The sequence below is a fragment of the Euleptes europaea genome, chromosome 11 (genome assembly GCF_029931775.1).
Source record: "Euleptes europaea isolate rEulEur1 chromosome 11, rEulEur1.hap1, whole genome shotgun sequence".
In the NCBI taxonomy this organism is placed as follows: domain Eukaryota; kingdom Metazoa; phylum Chordata; class Lepidosauria; order Squamata; family Sphaerodactylidae; genus Euleptes; species Euleptes europaea.
In genome coordinates, this window is record NC_079322.1 from 63,369,552 (window position 1) to 63,394,203 (window position 24,652).

The 24,652-nt window shown below is 44.3% G+C and overlaps 1 protein-coding gene across 4 annotated transcripts in view; it reads right to left on the minus strand.

Annotated features, from left to right (window-relative positions):
• Positions 1 to 24,652, minus strand: part of PARD3 (par-3 family cell polarity regulator) — a 671,910-nt gene that overhangs the window by 259,468 nt on the left and 387,790 nt on the right. For all 4 annotated transcript variants that reach the window (XM_056857249.1, XM_056857250.1, XM_056857248.1 and 1 more), the window contains 3 exons: positions 21,895 to 22,034; positions 19,134 to 19,262; positions 3,499 to 3,537 (listed from right to left, as the gene is read on the minus strand). In XM_056857249.1, the coding sequence (XP_056713227.1) occupies positions 3,499 to 3,537; positions 19,134 to 19,262; positions 21,895 to 22,034 (308 nt within the window). The remainder of the gene's footprint in view (positions 1 to 3,498; positions 3,538 to 19,133; positions 19,263 to 21,894; positions 22,035 to 24,652) is intronic.

Genomic DNA, 24,652 nt, shown 5'->3' on the forward strand with positions numbered 1-24,652 from the left:
CATATTATACAATTGGAACCAACCGACTTTGATAGACTTAAGAAGAGGACTTTTTTGCCTGGTTATTCCATAATCCATGTATATATTGTACATTGTGTAGTCACTGCTGTTAGGTCTATTTGTCTCACACTGCTGTCTTTGATGTTTTGCACTTATTAACATTTGCATTTTTGCTACTTGGCTCTGTGCATTTGTGTACCTTTCACCCGTGCTAATTTCCAAACCATATGGTATAGGCACGGGAGTGCTTTTGTTTTGTTTATATTGATAGTCCCTGGAGGTTGGCAACCCTAATGATTGCTGTTGTACTGTTACCACTATTCAACTTTTATGCCACTGATATTTGACTGTGTTATGGTGGAGCGTTAGCCACTGGAGGGTTCCAGATATGTACGGTAAGACAGGAGAAAATATTTTAATAAATGACTCACACTGCTGTTAGAATGCTGTGAAAAGGCAGTATCCCTGCATCAGAAGCACTTCCCAGGAGGGAATGCCTCTAAACCTGACACATCAAATAATACTAATTGGGCACTGATTGTACCGGGGGGGAAAACCACAACCAGGTTGCACAGGGAGCGATTACTCTCTCTGACTCGTCAGGCAGAATCCTTCTCAACCGACAGTTTCACCTTCCGCCTCTAAACATTTTCTGCTTCAACTCTAGAGAACCTAATTTTGTTTTTTCTCCTTCACCCACCTCCCGTCATTCTCCCTGCGCTCTTATCGCTACTCTTCTCACTTTGCTTTCTTCCACTGTCAGCCCCGTGACAGCCAAACTCACTGAACCTACGAACAACAGCACAACGGAGACCCGAAGTGGTGCAGGGAAAAAACACAGAACAAAAACACAAACACAGAAGCGGCAGGAGCGAGAAACTGAAGCATCTGACAACTAGAGACAGGAGAACTAAATGGGGAATGATGCAGAACCAAGCACAGAGGGGGAAAGGCAGTCAAAGTCAACGAGCGGAATACTACAGACAAGCCTGGGCTATTGATTTCCTGCTGACGAAATTTCTGAAACGCAGAAAAGTTGAAGGAAACGCATGCCACCCAGTTCCTCTCTACTAATATTCAGAAAAACCTAACCTGCTCAACTTGCCCCAAAGGACAAGGGTGAAACCCATTTAGGGAATATGTTTATTTATGAGTTAACTGCTGATAGTTTGCTTTTTTTTTCTTCACATCATGGAATATAAACCATCACTCCTTTGTCTCATGATGAGAGAACAGCTGATCTCTGAACAACTGCAAAGGAGCCTGGCTTCAAATGGCAAAATAATCAAATTTTTAACACGGAAGAAGAAGAAGAGTTGTTTTTTATATGCTGACTTTCTCTCCCACTTAAGGAAGAATCAAACCGGCTTACAATCACCTTCCCTTCCCCTCCCCACAACAGACACCCTGTGAGGTAGGTGGGGCCGAGAGAGCTCTAAGAGAGCTATGACTAGCCCAAGGTCACCCAGCTGGCTTCATGTCTAGGAGTGGGGAAACCAACCTAGTTCACCAGATTAGCGTCCGCCGCTCATGTGGAGGAGTGGGGAATCAAACCTGGTTCTCCAGATCAGAGTCCTCCACTCCAAACCACCACTCTTAACCACCACACCACGCTGGGTCACAGAGGAAATTCATAACTATGCAACAGGTCGTCGAAAGTGTAATCCCATGTGGGATTACATATTTTACTCAGGGAAGAAGCTTCTGATCAGGACTCTCTACATGGTGGGAAGGAGACAGTGTATTTCTCTTCCCACACCCTGATAATAAGTGTAAACTGAAACCCCGTCAGCTACATTTGCATTAAGTCCACCTTAAAGGGAGCCCTGTGTGAGAGATGTCCCTCAGGACAGTGATCTTCAGCCTTCCTAAACCCACGAGCTATCTTTAACTCCCAAGTAGCGTCATGGGCCTCATTGGGCTGAAAACACATGACAGGAAGTCATGTGACATCCAAGTTACATGGCAGGAAGAAGGGAAGAGAAAGTTATGAATTCACAGTGGGGAAGGGGATTCTGTGCTGCAAGCATGCATGGAGCATCAGAGGATGGGCAGCAGGAGTGGCCACGCTAGACAAAGAGACAGACATGTCATCCCCCCTTCTCGAAGGTGATGGGTTTCTGGAGCAACACTCCTACGGGCTCATCTGAGTGGCCAATTTTCCCTTCAGGGGAAGAATAGCCTCCTGTCCATCACAGTTCACTTCTCAGATCAAGCTGCTATCAGGTTGCAATTTCCAACTGAAGCACTTCCCTGGCTATTTTTATCCATTATTCTTCCAGAGGTGAAGGCATTAAGAACCATGTTATAAAAAGTAAACAGGATTGTGTTGTTCAACATTGATTCATGTGATGATTCACTTCTAAATGGAAAAATAAACAACCTTCTGGGTTTTTTTAAACTACCTGTATCTGATACCTTTATCTGAGAGTCTTGTGGCGCACAGTAGTAAGCTGCAGTACTGCAGTTAAAAGCTCTGCTCACGACCTAAGTTCGATCCCAACGGAAGTCGGTTTCAGGTAACCGGCTCAAGGTTGACTCAGCCTTTCATCCTTCTGAGGTCGGTAAAATGAGCACCCAGCTTGCTGGGGGTAAAGGGAAGATGACTGGGGAAGGCACTGGCAAACCACCCCACAAAACATAAGTCTGCCTAGTTAACGTCAGGATATGACATCACCCCACGGGTCAGTAATGTCCCGATGCTTGCACAGGGGACTACCTTTAGCTTTTTATCTGGTACCCTTATCAGGACCATTTAAAGGATGCTCCAAAAAGCTCTGCACTACCCCTTTATGCAGACCAGCTCCATCCCACTCCAAGGTAAATCTGATCTGCCGTCCTTAAATTACATGACAGCTGCTTTAAAAATAGGTTACAGTAAGGAATGGCTGTTCCAGAAGGAGCATGGAGCTACCATGTCAGCTTATACTGGAGACCTCTGCTTTTGTTTCAGATTCAAGCTTTAACTTTCTCAAGCTTTAGCAACTGAAGACCTTATTTCCCCCCCCCCGCCTTCAAATCAATTTGTTTGTTTGTGTGCGCCCCAGTTAGAGACACAAATTACCGTTCCTTGCAGATTGTGAATTACATATGAACTAAGTGTGACAAATGAAATGAAATGCAATTTAAGGCTGGAGAGAGCCACCTACAGCATATACGGTGAACGGAAATGCCTGTAAATCCTCCCTTTGATGGAGCACTCCAACAATAATGTGTGTGTGTGTGTGTGTGTGTGTGTGTGTGTGTGTGTGTGTGTGTGTGTGACTCTTACCGGTTCTTGTAGGTTATCCGGGCTGTGTAACCGTGGTCTTGGTATTTTCTTTCCTAACGTTTCGCCAGCAGCTGTGGCAGGCATCTTCAGATGAAGATGCCTGCCACAGCTGCTGGCGAAACGTCAGGAAAGAAAATACCAAGACCACGGTTACACAGCCCGGATAACCTTCAAGAACCAATGAACTCTGACCGTGAAAGCCTTCGACAATATTTTAAAAGTCTTACCGTTTCCTTGGGCATCTGTGACTGGCTTTGTTCTGTATTCTAGAAGAAGCAAAGAAAAGAAAATAAGAACAAGGCTAGAAAAAGCACCGACAAACTGTTGAGAGGGGAACAAGCAGACAGTTTGGTTCTCTAATGGACAGCCAGATCAAGAGCTGCAGGAAATGGTGACATTCCCGTGGAGAGATATTTTGCTGGAGCTGCTGATGAGGTCTGTTAGTTTAGACTATTTCTATGCCACCTCTTCAGAGCCCTGCTCAAGTTGGCTTACAGTTAAAAACCACAGTATTAAAACAAAGCAGCATAAAAACTATCCATTGAACAGAAGCAGGACATTTAAAAGCTGATAAGATATTTTAAAAAACTTAATTAAAACCCTGGATAAAGGGATACGTTTAAGCATGGCACCTAAAAGAAAGTAAAGTAGGAGCTAGCCAAGCCTCAAGGGGAAGGGGCATTCCCAAGGTGATGTACCTTCACAGAAAATGCCCTGTCTCTAGGCCCTACCCGACTCACTTCTGACAGCCGGGACACAGAGAGAAGGGATTGAGAGGCAGATCTTAACTGGAGGGCTGGATAGTATATGAAGAGACGGTCCTTCAGGTACCCTGGCACCGAGCCATTTAGGGTCTTGAAGGCAAGAACCAGCACTTTGAATTGTGCCTGAAAACAGATTGGTTGCCTGTATAAGTCTTCCTATACAGTAAAATTAATTATCAGTACACAGCCACCAATCACTCTGAAGATATTTTTTCAGGAACATATTATCCTTTTAACATATCAACATAGAATAAACAGTTACAAATATCATAAATCATACAACACTGAATGAACAACGGACCATATATCTAATGTACAAGTACATGAAAAAATGTCCGTATAGAATATACATCCATCCAGAATAATAACTCTATTGTAACTAGTTTGAACACCAGAGAAAATAATATAACTTATCCAGCTGGAAAAACTTTAGTGCCGAGATTGAAAGATGCACTTCGTTCCGTGGTCAGCTGATTTCTGCTGGAATTTGTTACTGCTGTGTTAGCTACCCGTAGGTGTATCCTCTCCCCTAAGGGGAGGTACATTCTCCAAAATCCTATTTTCTCGCTCAGAGGGAGAAGGGCATCTTCATTATGGGTGTTTCCTTTTCCTCTTATCTCGGGAGGCAGGAACCAAATATTTAAATTTTTCTGACCTCTGAGGGTAAACGCCCCCTTGTGATCAGTTCTATTTCCTGCCTTGAACGGGAGAGCAGCCTTCTAGCAGCTCTCTGCTACAGAAATAATAGAGAAACCTTAACCTTACTTATTAGACCTAAAAATATTCTTATTTTAACAAACCTAAACTTAACCTAACTAATCTACTACTCAATTCTATTTACTGTCTTAATTTTCTGCCTATTCTCCTCAGAAGGGTCTTTTCCCGCCAAAAAAAAAAAAAAAAAAAATGGCGGATTGGCATCAGGACAGCTATATAGCACCTGCCAATTTAGACCCTAGCCTGCTAGTGGCCTTACCACTACAATTAGATGAACCCTCGGACAGTCACTCTGGTGACCTGAGGACCAAAACTCAAAAGGGAAAGGCAAAAGCGGCAAGAACGGCGCAGGCAAGTACAAACGGCTTGGCTCGACCGCTAACAAGCGCGCCAAATGCCTGCTGCAAAACGCACGCTGCTCTGCCGCGCCTGAAAGACGCGACTGCCAGATCGCAACAGAAAGCGGCCGGGAGAAAACAGCGGCGGTAGCCGCTCCTCCCACACAGCATGAACGGGGGAAATGAAGGAGGTTGGCGGCTCGCCTTTTTGCCTCGCCCGCCGTGCTCCGTCCTTAGGCGGCTCGCCTATTGTTATTCAAGGACGGGAAGCAGCGGGAAGCAGCCAGGAGAACACAGCGGCTATAGCCACTTCTCCCACACTGCACAAACGGGGAAAATGAAGGAGGCTGGCGGCTCGCCTTTTTGCCTCGCAATGCTCCGTCCTCAGGCGGCTCGCCTATTATTATTCAAGGACGGGAAGCATCAACGGAGACATCGACTGCCGGTAAGGTGACTTCGCCCCCCCCCCTCATAGATGCAGCCTGTTTTACTCCTGTAAGAGCAGAGCTCTCCGCCCTGATTAAAAACGCCTTCTCAGATGGCTTAAGGGCAGTACAACCTCCTTATCCTGCCCCATCCATACAGGGATCGTAGGGATCACACCCTCCAGCACCACAAACAGTAATCTGATTGCTAAAAGGGCAGAATATCAGCCAAAGCAGGGGAACGGCTGTGGCTCAGTGGCAGAGCGTCGGATTGGCATGCAGAGGGCCAATTCTGGTAGTAGGTGATGTGGAAGACCTCTGCCTGAGATCCTGGTGAGCCAATCACCAGTCCAAGTAGTACCAAGAGAGTACGTGCTGGCCAGCCTAAGCAGCGCTGAAAGCTAATTCACGGTCCCAAAATTACCAATTGGTACCCAGACTGTCTATAGTATTTAACGCAGAAGATTTCCTTCTGCATTGGCATAAAAACCTAGCTACTCTTGATCTCTCAGAGGACTCAGAGTGGGAGAAAAGACTCCAGATAGGTTTGTGCCAGCGCTTGATTATTTCTAACTCTGTTGAAAGCAGAGCGGAAGAAACCAATGGCACCCATACAATGCTCCACAGCCTCTAGGAAGCCTTTATATTTGGTTTATCGGTGCTTCTAAAATTCTAAAAGTGCCTTCAGTAGAATCACCTGTCACTGCCTTCACTCCTTCAACCTTGTTACATGGCCTTGCCATGATTAAGGACCCTACAGATAGGAAGGCAGAGTTAGCAGGCATAAATGCTCAGAGGCCTTGCACTCACTATCAAGCGCTTCTATCACATCTGCCCTAGTATACAGAGCGGCAATAATTTGGACTAGGAAGTTATATCAACTTTTTCCACAGGAAGAAAGAAACGCCTTTACAGGAGTACCCTTTTTTTTTTTTAGAGTGGTATTCTTTCTAACTGATTCGAACTTCGATACCATGCCATATGCAGCTAGGACACTAGCCGCAGCATCAGATGCCAGAAGGGCATCCATGTTTTTTTTTTGAGAGTGGTATCCTTCCAGCTGATTCTACCTTAGATACCATGTCATCCATGTTTTCGAGAGTGGTATTCTTTCTAGCTGATTCCTCCTTAGATAACATGTCATATGCAGCTAGAACACTAGCCACAGCCTCAGCTGCCAGAAAGGCTCTCTGGGTACGCCCCTGGCAAGCGGAGTATATAGATCAAAATTGGTTATTATGGGCTTCCTGTATCAGGGAAAGACCTTGCTTGGAGACAATTTGGTCCCCATATCAGTGGAGACCAAAGACAAGTTTCTACGCAAGGAATCCAAGGGATCACTCCCCCTATGTCCTTTCGTGCATACCACATACTTCAAAGATACAGACCTGATCAACCCAGAAACCACCGGAACCAGAATCGCAGCTCCTTTAGTAAAGGAGGACGATTCAATAAATCTCCAAAATCCTCCACCTTCCAGGGCAATAAAGGGGATAAACCCGACCGCCCAACCAAACAGTGACGCCAGCCACCAGTCAGTGGAAGGCAGGCTCAGCCTATTACACCGTCAGTGGTCACCTCCCAACCAGGCCTCTGGGTCACAAACATTATCTCACAAGGCTATCAGATAGAGTTTTTCTTACACTCCTTCACATCGACTAGTAATATCTCCAACATTCCCCCCCCCCAAAAAAAAAAAAATCCATAGAACTTCAGAGGCCTCTTAGACATCAAGGCGATGGAGCCAGTCTCACCATTAGAGCATACATTGGGAGTCTATTCAGTATTCTTTACTGTTCCCAACAAAGGCGGCGGATGGAAAGCCATCCTAGACCTCAAGTTTCTGAACAGATTATCCCATTAAAGCGCTTCAGGATGGAGACACTAAAGTCAGTCACACAGGTCCTCAGGGAAAAGCATTTTCTTACATTCTAATACACCCGGCACATTGTTGTTTCCTTCGGTTCCGTACAAGGGACACCTCTTCCAATTCAGGGCCTTACGATTCGGGTTATCATCGCCCCTCCTCGAGTATTCACCAAAGTTCTGGACACACCAGTCACATCTCTGCGCAAGGAGGGCGTGAGAATCACCCTTCTCAGACGACATTCTGATTTGCGCAAGCTCAAACTAGCAGAGCATAGATCATTCAGAGAGAGTTCTGAAGAGGTTAACAGAACACGGGTCATAATCAACTTCAGAAAGACCCACTTAGTTCCATCCCAACGATTGAGAGAGATGGGGGATGGACATAGACACACTGACAAACTCCTTATACCTTCCAGTGGACAAAAATCCACAACATTTCATCTCTAGCAAAGAAAGCGATTAATTCCCGGTCGCCTTCTCTAATGTCCCTGACCAAACTGAAGGGTCACATGTCTGCATGCATTCCCGCAGTTCAAGGGGCACGCTTACGAGCAAGACCTCTTCAATGGTTCTTAAGGCCATACCAAAGAGACATACCAAGGAAGAAGTGACAGAAATCTCATCCTGACCGAGGAAGTCAGATCAAGACTAGTATGATGGTTTCAGTCTCAGAATTTGACGAAAGGAAGTTGGTATCTCCGTCCAACACCAATTCAAATCTTCACGGACGCGTGTCTATCAGGTTGGGAAGCCACGCTCAAGGGACAATGGCTCAAGCAACATGGACCATCAAGAACAGAATCTTCACATCAGTGCCCTAGAAATCAGGATGATCCTCAGAAGCGACTACATTTTTCCTTGGGCCGAGTCCAACCTCTCATCAAAATCAGCAGAACATATTCAGGGCACAGTCAACATACAAGCAGACTGGCTCAGCAGACAGGACATCAGCGAGGCAGAATGGTCTCTACATCCAGAGGTCTTTCAACTTATTACTCAGAGATTCGGCACGCCACAGATTCATCTGTTTGCATCCAGCATCATCCACCAGCTGCCAAGGTACTATTCCATGTACCGTCAACAGGGGGTGGAACAAATGGACCTCTTAATGTCACCAGGGCCACACGACCTACTGTACGGGTTCCCCCCCTCCCTCCAAGGGTATTGAGAAAGGTACGACTTCAAAAAGCATCAGTCAGATTCATAGCTCCATATTGGCTGCGACGACCGTGGTTCCCATCTATAATTCAGATGTCCATACAGAACCATTGGAGACTTCCAGACAGACAAGATCTCCCTCTACAAGACCCAATATGCCATCCCAATCCAGGGTGGTACAAACTGACCGCATGGGCACTGAAAGGAGATGACTTATAGCCCTAGGTTATAGCCCGGTGGCCGTCACTACCATATTGACAACAAGGAAGCCATCAGGAGGGACAGAGCTTAGGGCTAGCTACCTGCACTCTACAAAGGCAACTGGCATCTATAGCTACCATAGTACCCAAGGTATCTGGATACCGCTTAACCAAACACCATCACATAAAAGCCTTTTTAAGGGGCGTCAGTTATTTAGCTCCTCCTGTTAGACACAGGTTCACAACTAGAGCCTGCACACAGCTTTGACAGCACTCACACAACTACCATTCGAACCAATCACTGAGATAGGACAAAATGTAGCTGCAAGTTTCACAGGGAGCAGGACATAGTGCTTTCATCTTCTGCACTAACCCCAAGAATCCTAAGGAGAAGGCCTGGCACTAGCTAGACCTAACAAGGGCACTACCTGTTTACATTTATCTTACTAAAATTATTAGGAACTCTGACTCCTTATTCGTTCATATCTCACCACCTGACAAGGGCAAGCATATGTCCAAGGCATCCATTAGTAGGACCATCACCTTATACATAACACAGGTTTATAGAATAAGTAACCTACCTGCTCCTGCGGGCGTTACTGCCCACTTGGGAAGAAGTGCGGCTACTTCAGCAGCCTTCGACTGCCGTGCTTTATGGAAGAGATATGTAAGGCTGCAACTTGGTCCTCGGTGTCCACATTTGTGAGACACTACAAATTAGATCTATACTTGTCAGCAGATGCCGCCTTAGGCAGACGAGTACTGCAAAGTATACTTCAGGACGTCTAACCCTCCCAAGGGCGGGGGACAGCTCTTGTATGTCCCATAATGAAGATGCCCTTCTCCCTCTGAGCGAGAAAGAGCCTTGGCTACTTACCGTGAAGGCTTCTTCTGCTCAGAGGGACAAAGGGCATCTTGCCCGCCCAGACGTCAGTAAAATATAAATAAAACAAATAAAATAAAATTACAGGTAATCATGGTTACATCTAACTTCCAGTTGACGTTCAATTCAAGTTAAACGCTGTTTGTTGGTTCATGACTTATAGTTATCCTAAAGGTTCATCGTTAATGTTTATTAGGAACTTATTTCTTGTATAGAATTATAACTAACATGTTTCTTCAGTCTATCTTAAATATATAAGGCTCGGAAAGTCTTTAACTGATCACAAGGGGGCGTTTACCCTCAGAGGTCAGAAAAATTTAAATATTTGGTTCCTGCCTCCCGAGATAAGAGGAAAAGGAAACACCCATAATGAAGATGCCCTTCGTCCCTCTGAGCAGAAGAAGCCTTCACGGTAAGTAGCCAAGGCTCTTTTATCATTATCATTATAAGTCTTCCAACAGAGGGGCAATACAATCCCTGTAACTAGGGGTGCCAAATCCCCCCTCTCGGTTGGCGGGAGGTTTTAGGGGGCGGGGCTGGGGCAGCTGCACATACACAATGGCGTCTCTTCCGGGGTTTACTTCTGGAAGAACTGAATCGTCATGGCTGCTTTAGCACTCAAATTTTGGCGGGGTTTTGAGTGCTAAAGCAGCTGCAGCACTTCTTGGGATAAACCTGGAAGTGACGTTATCACATGCACGTCGTGCGCACACACAGGATCACCGCTCTGGAGCAGCTGGGTGGATTGGCGGGACCCACCTGGCAACCCTACCTGTAAGCAACCCCTGACAGTAACCTGGCTGCAGTATTTTGGACCAACTGAATTTTCCAAATCTTTTTCAAAGGCAGCCCCACGTGCACTAGAGTAATCTACGTTGGATATGATCAGGGCATGGATCATGGTTTGTAATATTTAAATAGTACTTTATAAAATTATGTCGTTCTTCCAACGGTCTGATGAGGACTGAGCATGCTCTTTGCCCTTGGAAGGCTGGGAGAAGTTGAGAGAACTAGAAAGGAAAACAAAATGAGGGTAAACAGCCCACTCAGACCTCTAGCAGGTTATAGTTTCTGCTAGAAGAGATTTTTGGGAGGGAGGGATATTCTCAGTCATTTATCCTACCCCCATTCTGCAGTAATTCCACACAGGCCTTTCTTTTGTATGTCACTAGCAACCTCATTCACTCATCTCGAGCCTACTTTAAATTGAAACAAAGAGTCATTAACAGAATAGATGACACAGAAATATGCCCCAAAAGCAAGGACTCTGCCAGCCAGACCTTACTCTCGGTGCCATTAGGGCGGCAGATTCGGAGACAGAAATGTACTCGGGCACCAATATTTCAGAAGGACAGGAGGAGGTTCTGTGGTTCACGTACTCAGCAATCAAGCGACAGAAGGGACAAATAGGATTTTACTTGGCCCAAAAAGAAAACATTACATTCAGGCCCGGCTCACTTCTCAGATCAAGCTGCCATCTGGTTGCCCATATTTCCTTCCCACATGACTTGCATGTTTAACAGCTCAAGTACGTCCCCAAGAACCTGTACAACTCCTTAGTCCCCCCTCTCTTCCCCCAGGCTAAGATGAGATGATACTGCCAGTCCTGACACACAGTCCTTCCAAGAATTAAGAAGTAGAAGAGTTGGTTTTTATACCCCACTTTCCCCTCTACATTTAAGGGGTCTCAAAGCGGCTTAAAATCACCTTCCTTTTCCCTCCCTACAACAGGCACCTGGGGAGGTAGGTGAGGGTGAAAGAGTTCTGAGGGAACTGTGACTAGCCCAAGGTCAGCCAGCTGGCTTTGAATGGAGGAGTGAGGACACAAACCCAGTTCTCCAGATAAGTGTCTGCCACTCTTAATCAATACACCATACTGGCTCTCAGTACAGAATAACAGAGTGATTGACATCCCCACAGTACTCTGGTGACAACTAAGCAGAATTTTCAGCAAATCAAGAGTGCCTTTGCTTAAACATTGCATCTCTTACATACTAAACACACTGCAGAGACATACACATAGCACTATGCATTTTTACAGTTCCTGCCAATCAAACTATGCTAACATGCTTCAGAGACATCAGGCCAAACACTGCAGCTCTCCTGTGAGATGGGCAATTTTAATTAATCACCTACATGTAGGCAAAGACAACCATAAGCTTGTCCTAGGGGAATGAGTTCCTAAAACTTCATTGGTTAACAAAGAAAACAGAGTCAACAACCCCCGACCTTCTAAAACCAATGGGGGGGGGGGAATTGCTTTGTTGGCAAAACAAATCACACATACTGGAAACTATCTGATTATTTCCCTCCAGTCCCACCATCTTAAATAAAATATTCTTGTCATCACATTAACTTCTCCAATTAATGCTGGTCAATGGCTGTAATAAAAATGGTGATGATGATGATGATGAACTCCTCCAATTTGTTGCTCATTTGAAACCAATTAGTCTAATGATAGGTTGACACAATGAGTTGGATCCCACCACTCCAATGAGTTAATGGTGGTGCCTTCCTAGGTCAGAGGAGGACCATCTGCTGGTAGAAGAGTTTCTTGGGCTGGAGGAAGATACAAGCATTCACTAAGCAGAATGGTGGGATCCAACCCAAAGACTATAAGAAATGGGCAATGGCATTAGTTGAAGCAACCAAAATCCCACTGTAGAAGGGTGTGTCGGTCAACACATCCTAGCAACTCTGGCATCAAACCAACAGCCTGGGCCCACAGTTTATGGGCGAAACTACAGTGTGCATATCTTTCAACCATTATAAAAGAATGTAAACTATCCCATTCCATACAACATATATGTGTCGCCATACTTACAGACGATACCAGAGGGAAGACACAAATCTTGTTCTCACGTCCTGCACAAAAAGATCTGCAGGAGCATGGAGCAGAGAATTTGCTGTACTCATGCCATGATTACAGACCATTCTGTCCTAGGGATTTTTGACTGGCACCATCTGTATATATATTTTAACAGAGTGGGTATGAATCAACTATACCACCAAGCTCTGGATAGCATTTCATTTCATTTTAGCTGGGGAGGCACACAAATGACTGCTCTTGGCCAAAACCTAAATTCCTGACATCCTTAATTCTAACTTACTTCTAAATAACATTTTATGTGGTTTTAGGGTTAGTGTTATTTCATGATACACTATCGTAATTGTTGCTACAAGTGACTGACAAGGTAAGTGAGCGGACTGCTGTTTTATTGCATCTTCCTTCCCAGAAGAAAAATACATGCTGCTTCAGGATGGTTGTAAGAATTGTAGGCAGTTTCCATAACCATTTTCTCTTTGTGTTTGTTATACAGATGTTAATATGAAACCAAGCAAGCTCATTTTAGTTTTTTGAAGTGCTCAAACTTCTCTTGGAAGAGACCACTGAACATCGTGATAGTCCTGAAAAGTTAAGCCTTGCCTATGTGAGGTTATCATTGAGGTTAATTAAATAGAGCTCTTAATTAAAAAAATAGTTCATCAGGATTCAAACATGTGCAGAATACTATCAAAATTATAGGCATTTCATTGACATAAATCTCAGTGAGGTCAAATTTAAACGTTACCGACAAATTAAAATTCTCACTTACTATCACACAATGCCTATCCATCCCTTCTAATTAAGGTCTTAGTTCCTATGTGGATTATACGTATTGTATAGAAAAGCCCATTACAAGCACACACCTAAGACCTCTTTCTCACATTGTGTTGATGATGTGGGGAGCCACTGCATCCCAGGTCCTCACACACATTCCTCCTAGAAAATGGAAATGCCAGCATGGGGAACAATTACAGCATGGAATCTTTATGTTCCCCGAGTGGACCAGGAAACACCCATACCATTTTCGTCCTGCCAACTCCATGTGAGAAGGTTCTTATTTGTTCCTTTAGGCCAGGGGTCAGCAAACTGCGGCTCCTGAGCCGCATGCGGCTCTTTGGCCCATTGAGTGCGGCTCTCCGAACTTGGTTCGGAGCCCCTGCTCTTGCGCCTGCTTGCGCTGGCAGCCGGGCTGCAGAGCCGGCGTGCCTGAGAGAGAAAGAGAGAGCGGGCGAGCAGGCGCACTGTCTCACCCCCCCCCGCCATGGAGAATGGCCGGGTCCCCCTTTCCCTTGCCCTCAATGGTTGGGAGAATAAAGCCTCCTCTCCCCTCTAGCCACGCGATTGCTGGGCGGGCGGCTCGGCGGTTCCTGCCCCCCCGCCTATCAGCTGTTGGGCGGGGCGGGCTTCCTTTGGTAGACCTGGCCTCCGGCTGAGTCTCATTGGGAGGCCATGTCTACCCACTGGCTTTCTTGGCGGTAGACCTGGACTCCGAGGAGAGGAAAAAGTCCCCCTTCAAAGGCCAGGTCTACCAATTGGCTTCTATGGGTCTCCGGAGGCCAGGTCTACTGCCAAGAAAGCCAATGGGTAGACCAGGCCTCCCAATGGGACTCAGCCGGAGGCCAGGTCTACCAATAGGTTTTTATGGCGGTAGACCAGGCCTCCAGATGAGGACTCCGGACAGGGAGGGGGAAATGGCAGGGACTTACAATTTAATTTTTATCAATAAATAAGATCACTATTAAGTATGATATCAAGTTTTATTCAGTGTAAAAGGTAAAGGTCCCCTGATGTTTCCAAGGCAGACTTTGTTTGTGGGGTGGTTTGCCAGTGCCTTCCCCAGTCATCTTTCCTTTACCCCCAGCAAGCTGGGTACTCATTTGACCGACCTCGAAAGGATGGAAGGCTGAGTCAACCTTGAGCCGGCTACCTGAAACTGACTTCCGTCAAGATCGAACTCAGGTCGTGAGCAGAGCTTTTGACTGCAGTACTGCAGCTTAACACTCTGCGCCACGGGGCTTCAGTGTACCTATAGTTTAATTAAGACTTAAAACTTTAATTAAAGTTTATTAAGTTAATAAACAGTGTACCTATCTATATAGTTTAAGTTTAAGAAATTTGGCTCTCAAAAGAAATCTCAATCGTTGTACTTTTGATATTTGGCTCTTTTGACTAATGAGTTTGCCGATCCCTGCTTTAGGCCTTTGAGAAACCCCCTCTTAACCAATTTCTTCTCAACACGCAACCAGACTGGCACAAAGATATAAGCTTGACCCTGATAATCTATAAAAACTAAGACCTTTATTAAGTATATTCTTCAGAAACAGAATTTTCCTGTCAGAGAAACTCGGAAAATTATATAGGGTCTCTCTTCCAACGCTTTTGTTTTTGATACAAAGCTAGTTCATTACATAGGACGAAGTAAGACAAAACATTGCCTTCTCTGAAATACAGAAAGACTCCGTCACCACCAAGTCCTTGTATCAAAGTATGTTTTTACCATCCCAATTGCAGACTTTCCCCTAGGACTGACAAGACCCCTGCTGTTTGGGAGCCCATCTACATGTGAATACAAAAGGCCATGAAAGGAAATGCTCATCTTGAATGGTCCCTCTAGATTAATGTTGTGCTTGACATGACCTTCCTGGGCAAACCCTGAAAAAATTGATCTCAGATTTCCTGAGCAGGTGGCATAAGGGGAGGAATGAGTTTTGCTGCCTTTTGCAGAACCATTCTCCACAGTGGGTTGAGACCAGAGGTTCTTCATGGATTACAGTGTTTCCTTGCTATTTTTTCTTACATAGTCTTTTTATGGTCTTTTGAAATACACAGCAGCTTGCTCTGCAATCTCCAAGGGCTTGCTACTGCTCCAAAGCTAATCCCACTGACATTTCATTCTGGAGCATGATTATTTTACAAAGTATATAATGTGGGGGATTGTTGTAAAAAAAAAAAGTTGATAATACATCTGCTTCTGGATCAGACAACTTATGTTTCCCTTGGACTGAGTCCTGGATCCTGCCTTGTCACTGACCAAAGACCTACAGAGGGGGGGTTTAGGGGGGAGAAGGGTGTTAAAAGTCCCTTGCTACTGTCATTGAAGACTCCATGAGGTTCCCGTAACCGTGGAGAATGGTAAGTAGCAGGATTAAAGGAAGAAGACATATTGAAGGGCACTTGGACACATGAACTCATGAAGTGGCCTTATACTGAGTCAGAACATGGGTCTATCAAGATCAGTATTGTCTACTCTGATTGGCTCTCCAGAATCTCAGGTGGAAGTCTATCACATCACCTGGCACCTTTTAACTGGAGAAGCTGCCAACTAGAGCTGGAACCTTCTGTAATACAAAGTAACAGCTCCTCAAACACACAAGTCTGCCTGGGACAAAATAAACTGAGATAATGAGCAAAGCCCCATCAACAGGTTTAGAAGGTAAAACCTCAAGTAATACTATTCTTATCAATACCATATATGTACACTGCACATGCATAACATCCTATTCAGTCATCCCCACAAACACCAGAAAACAACTATTCCCACTGCACACTCTATCCATGGCTCAGTGGTAGAGCATCTGCTTGGCATGCAGAAGGACCACGGTTCAGTCCCTGACATCTCCAGTTAAAGGGACTAAGCAAGTAGGTGGTGGGAAAGACCTCTGCCTGAGACCCTGGACAGCCATTGCCGATCAGAGTAGACAATACTGACTTTGATGGACCAAGGGTCTGATTCAGAGTAAGGCAGCTTCATGTGTTCATGTGTACCCACCACAAGCCCTGTACACACAACTCTACTGAAGAACAGTACATCCCTTCTATCTGGGATGGTCGTCCTCTTCCACTGAGCATGCAGCTTTGGAAGGGACACACATGGAGCTGTGAGGGAGGTAGGGGACACCTGTCTAGCCAGCCAGATCAGCTGAATCAACCCTGGTGATTCCTTTTATTATGTATTTGTGGTATTGCTGACATGTTTGTAATGGCCTAAGGCTATATGCAACTAAAACCATTCATTCATTCACATACAACTCTACATCCACTAAAATCAACACATGCGGAATGGAAATGGACCCAAGTGTTCAGTCCCCAGCTCCTACCAACACAGGATCATTCACTCATAAGCATGAAGCCCTCCCTAAAATTGGCAATGTTGCCTTTTCAAAGGTTCCTGATCACATGGACGGAGTCTGGGTTTGTACATTTCCTATACATGTATCATCCTGGCTCATGAGCAAGTGATCACGCACTGGTGGGGGCAAGCATTTTTGTGGCCACTCCCCCTCTCCATATGCACTGATTTCAAAATACACTGTATCGTGCATAGAAGAGTACACTGGATATTCATCACCTCCCTCTGCAAGAAGCAAGATAGGAAGTAGAAGGCTGATTATGAGTGTTCTTGAACTCCGGGAATAGCAATTCATTATTTTAGCATCCATTGTTGCAGAGTTGATGTTAAAAGAATATGTTCCATGCATCATGCCAAACAGGAACAGTATACAAGCATTCCCTTCCTGGCTCCTTCTATAATGTAAGCAGTTTACGTTGAAGCCAACTGTAGCACCTTGCTTGAACACAGACTCTAACAATGTGATTCCACAAGTAGTGTTCACCAATACATTTCCTGGAGCCCACTTGCTTCTTCCCCAAAACAAAGAACCAGCCCTTCGTAGGAGTAGGAAGTGCTGCAGAAGAACCTAGAAGGCATACTAGTCAAGATGCATACCTATTATCTCCAGGATCAGAAGAGCATTCCTATTATATTAGGTGCTGTGGGATGCAGGCAGGATAATGCTGCTGCAGTGGTCTTGTTTGTGGGCTTCCTAGAGGCACCTGGTTGGCCACTGTGTGAACAGATTGCTGGACTTGATGGACCTTGGTTTGATCCAGCAGGGCCTTTCTTATGTTCTTCCTGCATCTTCTTGCAGCTTTGAATCTCTTTAACATTTTGTTGAATTCCCTACTCTCTTTCCAGTGTCACCCAACCACCACTTTATTGTGGTACCTCTGCAAACTCTCAAAATTCCGAAACAGCCCACAGGTTCAACAAAGCTGGGAAACTCCTGCCAAAACACACCCCTAACAGTTTGGTGGGAGAGCACGTGTATTGCACGCCAGTAGTCCTAGGCTCAATTCCTGCTGATGTTATATTTAAAAGGTTTCCATTTCAGCAGAGCAGAGACCTTGGAGAGCTTCTTCTGGCCAGAGAAGCCTTCACTGGACAAGCTGCTCTGACCCAGAGTAAGGCAGCTGTACCTATTCAACCTAAGTTTCTGTTTCACCCTGCCATTTAACAGAAAATCTTACCTTTTGCAATTATCTGTTGTGCCCACTTCGCGGAACAAGGAGTCTATATACAATGATTGTTTTGTCCCAGTTAAATGACACAACAAGCGTTCTCTACATTACCTTTCCAAATTAATAACGGTGGGGTGTCCTTCCCACCTGGGGATAAAGCTATTGTATTAAAAGAGCAACGTTCCTGCCCTGCACATTCCTCTTATCCAAACCAAAGCCTTTGAACATCCTGTCCTGCATTAATTTTAAACACTCTGATGAAAAAGAAGATACGGCCTGTGTTGTGTGACAAACAGCAAGCTCACCAACAGGGACCTACGAACACAAAAGACACACAGATAATCCAGTTGACTCCAAGTGCCTTAGCCAGATCCATCTGACGGCCCCTAATTTGCACTTGCTGTCTGTCGCCCAAGATTTGAAAACATTAGTTTTGTCTATGGAGTACCCTTTTTATTCCACCTTTCCTCCAAGGAGCTAAGGGCAGTATAAATGGTTCTCTTCTCCATTTTATCCTGACAATACCCTCGTGAGGTAAGTGAGGCTGAGAATGAGCAAACAGCCCAAAATCACCAGGATTGGGGGATTTGAACCTCGGTCTCCCAAATCTTATTCCGACACTGTAACCACACTGAATCACCTAATAACACATGGGGCTAGTGCAGCATGAGAGGCATGATCCAGGGAACCCCCTGGTTCAAATGTCACCTCATTCAAGATCGTTCTAAGTTCTCAGCCACAGCTCTATCCCATCTGCAAATATGGGAAACAACAATTTCAGGACTACCTAGTTGTTGTGGCAATTGCAGCAAGATCGTATTGTAATACCACCTTCCCTCTCAGGTGCTCAGGACAGCATACACGGTTCTCCCTTCTTTATATTACATACTTTAAATAGGGGACATGCTTTAATAGACTTGGAAGGCTTTAAGAGGGGAGTGGACATGTTCATGTAGGAGAGGGCTATTCATGACTACTAGCAAAAATGGATAGTAGTCATGATGCATATCATTTCTCTCCAGGATCAGAGGAGCATGCCTATTATATTAGGTTCTGTGGAATACAGGCAGGATAATGCGGCTGCAGTCGTCTTGTTTGTGGGCTTCCCAGAGGCACCTGGTTGGCCACTGTGAGAACTGACTTCTGGACTTGATGGAACTTGGTCTGATCCAGCATGGCCTTTCTTATGTTCTTATGAATATAATTATTATTGATGTGGAAATACAGTATTATTAATTATTCAACCCCTCCCGGGGGGGGGGGGAGAAACATCCACATGAAATACAACGGCATATTTATTTCCCTGCATTCCCGTCCTGACCATATATCATATTATTAGCTCCTATCCATTGAAATGTCATAGCCGCTCTTTTTGATACGCACCAATTCCCTCGGATGGAATGCTTCTTCTTGGCGGAAAATGAGAAGGCTTACTGTCCCTCCCATCTTGGTACTTCTCAGCAGGGAGACAACTTCCTCTTGGGTTTTTCCTGTTAAATCCACTCCGTTTACCTATAAAAAGATTATTGGAAAAGATCTTAAATTGCACCATCTACAGCGAGGGATGCCGTTGTTTAGAGGTCAACATTTACTACAGACTGGAAGATTTATTCCTTCAACACGCCCTGAAATGCTGACAACTATCCCAGTGGCTACGTGTTCTCAAAACAGCCTGCCCAAATCCCTACAGAAATTCTTCCCTGGCTGATCCCATTCAGAGGAGATATCATTTACCATCAAGTACGGGGCCTTCTCTGGGGTGACCCCTCATTTTTTCAATGCCCTCTCAGTAACCATATGCCTGGCACTGAATGTAATGACTTTCAGGTGCCAGATTAAAACTTTACTGTTACTTCAGTTTTTTACTAATCTTATTTTTTAATCAGTGCTACTTTTGGCTGTGCTGCTTTTATGTTGTTGCTTATGCTACTCATTACTGAATGGCTGGTTTTAATTTAGGGCAGTTTTCTGTGACTCTGTGCCACTAAGATTTCATGCTGCTAAGATTAAATCTGATTGTATGTGATTGTCCTCGGAGAACTTAAACGTGTTCACCACCTCAGAATCCTGAGGGTATAAAGCCTGAGAAGCTGAATATAAATACATCGATAAACATGCAGCCACAGAACATATCTAGCTACGATCACACACTGAGGCCATCTTAATTTGGAAAGAAAAATACAACTCTCCCCCGTCACACACACAAATATCTCTGGAAAATGCCACATGTCCTGAGATTTGTCCTTGTTTGCTTGTGATATTCAATGTACACAGTGGCTCATTTGCAGCTGTGGGAGATTAGGGAGCATCAGTGAAGCTGAAATGGACCACAGTCAAAGGAAACCGTGGGGAGGGGGGTGTCTTTCCCTACACAGCCACAGGGCAGAGCTAGCAATGCAGGTCAGTTAGTTAGTACAAAGGGACAACAGTTACAGGAGGCCATTCAAGTCAGCAGAAGATAATGAAATGCGTGCAAAATGCTAAAGAAATTGACAAGAAATCCGAGAGCCGCTGACATTTATTGCTGAGAACTCTGAGGACAAAGTGATGCCCTGGCAGATGGGGGTGGGGGTTGGGGGGTGAAGGCAAACACAGATTTCTGTTGTTGCTGCTGAAAAGTATAACAACAGATCCGGAGAATTATACGAACAATCACCTTGACTTTGGTGCTCAGCAAGCTATTACAACAGCAATCAAACAGACAAGAAGGAGTTATGGAAACAACCCTGTCAGACTAAGCTTGCTTCTAACCTTAGGTGGAAATAGTGGAAAAACAATCTTCCCTTCAGTAAAGACAAAGACAATATCCAACATTGCACATGAGTATTAGAAGGGCTAAAACAAAAATGCAGAATGCATTAAAAGTTAATCAGGCCTACAGTGTACTTTGAAGAGGTAACAGAGCTGTGACACTGTGGAAATCATTCTAAATCTGTCAGCCCTGCCTGCTTCACTGGGGTTTTAACAGGCTTTTAGTAGAACTGTCATCCCATTCAGTGAACATCTAGATTCAAGTCCAGTATCCCCTTAGAGATCAACATGATTTGGGGGGTATAAACTTTCAAGAGTCATAGCTCCCTTCGTCAGATACCAGATAAAGGGAGCTTTGACTCTCAAAACCTGATTCACCCAAAATCTGGTTGGTCTCTAAAGTGCTACTGGACTCGAATCTACCTGTTCTACTGCAGACCAACGTGGCTACCTTTTAAACCTACCCACTAAATGAGATTCCCTCATATCCCCATCTTGCTCCATAGGGGTCTCCACTGTTCACTGGAACAAATGTGGCAAACCAGAAAGGCTGATCCCCAGCCCACATGACCGTGAATGCAGAAGAGCTGACCTCATTCCTCTCTGAGATCTGATGAGATCAGACTAGCCTGGGCCAACCAGGTGAGGGCCACAGAGTTATAAGAGGTGAACTATATCAATATTATTCCCATTCCCGGTAGACAACGACGAAGAAGAAGAAGAGTTGGTTTTTATATGCCGACTTTCTCTCCCACTTAAGGGAGACTCAAACAGGCTTACAATCACCTTCCCTTCCCCTCAACAGACACCCTGTGAGGTAGGTGTCTCCACCTGGTCTCCAGATCAGACTCTACCGCTCCAAAACCTTTTAAAGTCACATTTATAACCCACTTCTAACTTCAATGCATAACCTATATGCATGATTTATACCAGTCATATAAGATGATACATTTGCATACTAGGATCTATAAAGCTATGTTCACTTATGCCGTGTATAGGAAAATAAATACAGATTTATTTCCTCTAAGTTTAAGGAATTTTTTTTTAATTTGAAGAATCGTTGAAATGTACTAGCATCAAGAAACTGAACTGAACACCAAAAATTAGGAGTACCGGTATTAAAGAGTCTTAATATAATAGTACCACAACCAATTTTTCTTTATGTAATGTATTTTTTAATTATTATTTTTAAATGAGACCTTTTTTGTTTACATAGAAAATGAAACTGCTACTCATAACAGCAGTGTTATTAATTCCACAATTCACAGAGCACAGAGATCGGAGGACAATGGGAGAGGAAGAGTCATTTGGATGCTACATCACCCTCATATAAGCGAGCTTTTTACTGAAAAAAATCTGAAGGACTCCCAACAGCTCTGGAACATTTCATCACCTCAGTGAGCCGGTCGCCAGCCTTTAATCTCCCATCTTGAATAGCTGCACCTCTTGGAAGGATGTTTTTCACGTAAATCGGTGCAGAGCCGCCAATAGGAACATCTCTGGAAGTGATGCTAAATCCTAGGCCTTCTGTGCCTGCAGAAATGATTTAAAAATGCAGTTAAGTTTCCTGTGCTCAGATGTTTATGACTTCCTAAAAGACACCAGTTCAGTTCAAAAACACGCGAATGACACCCCACCCCCCACATACACACCACCAATATTTTTGGATCTCTAACAAGAAACATAACACCATCACTAAAGCCATCATTACAAATAAGTTAACATTTTTATAAACAAAAGCCCATCAAAATTATCAAAGACTACAAACTCTAAGCAACAAGCAATTGCCTCTTGAAAAGTTTTACACCAATCACAAAAAGCCACCAAACCCTCAACTTTACTGTTTGATTAAAAAATCAAGTCAGTGTTGAGTAAACAGAACACAGCAGATGTGAAGTAAAGTTCTGGCTTCTCCTTTTCAACTAAAAGTTGGCAGTTTCATTAGACTAAACCTTGTACTTGCAGCAATTTTTTAAGGTCTCATCCACTTGTAACCCGGTTCTCCAGACTAGAGTCCACCGCTCCAAAGCACCACTCTTAAACACTATACCACAGTGTGCAAGAGACTCATAGAATAGAATCATAGAGTTGGAAAGGACCACCAGGGTCATCTAGTCCAACCTCCTGCATAATGCAGGAAATTCACAACTACCTCCCCCAAACACCCCCAGTGACCTCTACTCCATGCCCAGAAGATGGCAACAAAAACTCAAGTCTGTGAGACTTGAAAACTCAAGTCTGTGAGACTTCACAAGAAAGTATTTCTTCACAATCTGACCCTCCTGAGCAAAAGGCAGAAAACTGCTTGGATGTCAACAACCCAAAGAAGAAGGTACACAAATATTGGTGTCCTAATCTTACTGCAGCACAAAGCAGTCCCTTGACTCAGGATTCCTTCCTTGTTACCAGGGCACCCAAGGTATTTTATAAGCAGCGCATCAACCTCTTCTTCTACCTCCAGATTTTGCATCTTTGAAATTCATAGAGTTGATAAAGTTTGTGCTACTCCAGCAGCTGAACAGGTTTTCATTTTATATATAAAATATCCTGGGAGCTGCTAAAATGAGAAAGTACATTTAAGTCCTTTAGTGCAATATGAAGCTGAGAGCAACAAAATCTTTATACCTTCTCAGGGTTGTTGGTATGCAGATAATTTTACAAATCACATGGAAAAGACATGGCCCAATTATATGTGGCACAATCGCACCTGCTTCCAAATATGAGTACTCACTTAAGCCTCGTGCCTTTCTTTTCTCCAATGGGGGCTAAGGCAAACCAATCCCCAGCATTAATGCCAAAAGTTCCACTTTATTTTTGAATCTAAACTAGTTATCCTGGAGCAGAAACTTAAATTAGATTACAGATAATCTGGCCTTTCTCAAAGGAATGAAGGTTATGCCAGCTTGCCTCCAGAGAGACATTAATGAGAAAAAATGAAGCAAACGGGGATATAATAACCCACATGTACATCAGTTCTCATTGTTATCAAAATGCTTTATATCTAAAAAGAACAGAAGAAAAGAAAAAACAAGAATTAGATTTTTGGCATTCTGTTCTCTTCTCCTGAATAAACAAGGCTATGTCCTTCACAACTCATAATAATGGCTGCAACTTTCTCCCAAACATGGTTCATGTTATACATACATTTTTGGTTACTATGCGGTTCAGGCATTGGGCCAGCAGTTTGATGGGTCGTTTAAATAGGGTACCGTACTGTGAGAGAGTATGTCAATGTGGTTCTGTCCAAATAGACACTGTTCAGCATTCCTTGTTTAGCTGCGACTTGCTCAACGAAGCTAGAGACAGATGGATGAAGCCTTTTATCTGAGAATCTGTCTCTAAACTGGATAATATGAGGGTTCTTTTAGCAGGGGTGGATTTTAATACTACATTGGCAGTCGCCAAATTCCTTTCCCAGTCAATCAAGATTAAAAATACTAATTTTCTTATGGGCTATTTAGATAGTTGCTTTTTTTCCTTTTCTTTATTTTGATCTCAGTGTGACATTGTTCAGGGCCGAACTGGCCATATAAACAGTATCATAAAAGTAAGGATCAGCCGTTTGAGCCAGGATGCTAGCGGCACCAGCCTAGCATTCCTCCCATCCTGGCAGTGATTCCCAAATGTAGTCCTTGTGCCACTCCCTAACAGAGGCCCCGGATGTTGTACTGTCAGCAGCTCATCACTGGAGGGGGCCAAACACTGTGCACCATCAAGCTACCTGTCTGTCTTGTATCTGATATCTACTTGAGGAGGGACTGTGGCTCAGTGGCAGAGCATCTGCTTGGCATGCAGAAGGTCCCAGGTTCAATCCCCAACATTTCCAGTTAAAGGGACCAGGCAAGTAGGTGATGTGAAAGACCTCTACCTGAGACCCTGGAGAGCCACTGCCGGTCTGATAGACAATACTGACTTTGATGGACCAAGGGTCTGATTCAGTATAAGGCAGCTTCATGTGTTCATGTGTATATGACTAGCATGTATCCCACATTTTCCTTTCCCTGTAATTTTTTTTATCAAAGATCAACTTGCTCCATGCAGTGGATAGACTTGGTCATTCTTTAGAAAGTTTTCATAAACTGTGTACGCAGACCATTTGCATCCCAATGGGTTTCCTGCCTTTTAACGTTCTTTTTTGACCAAATAACTGA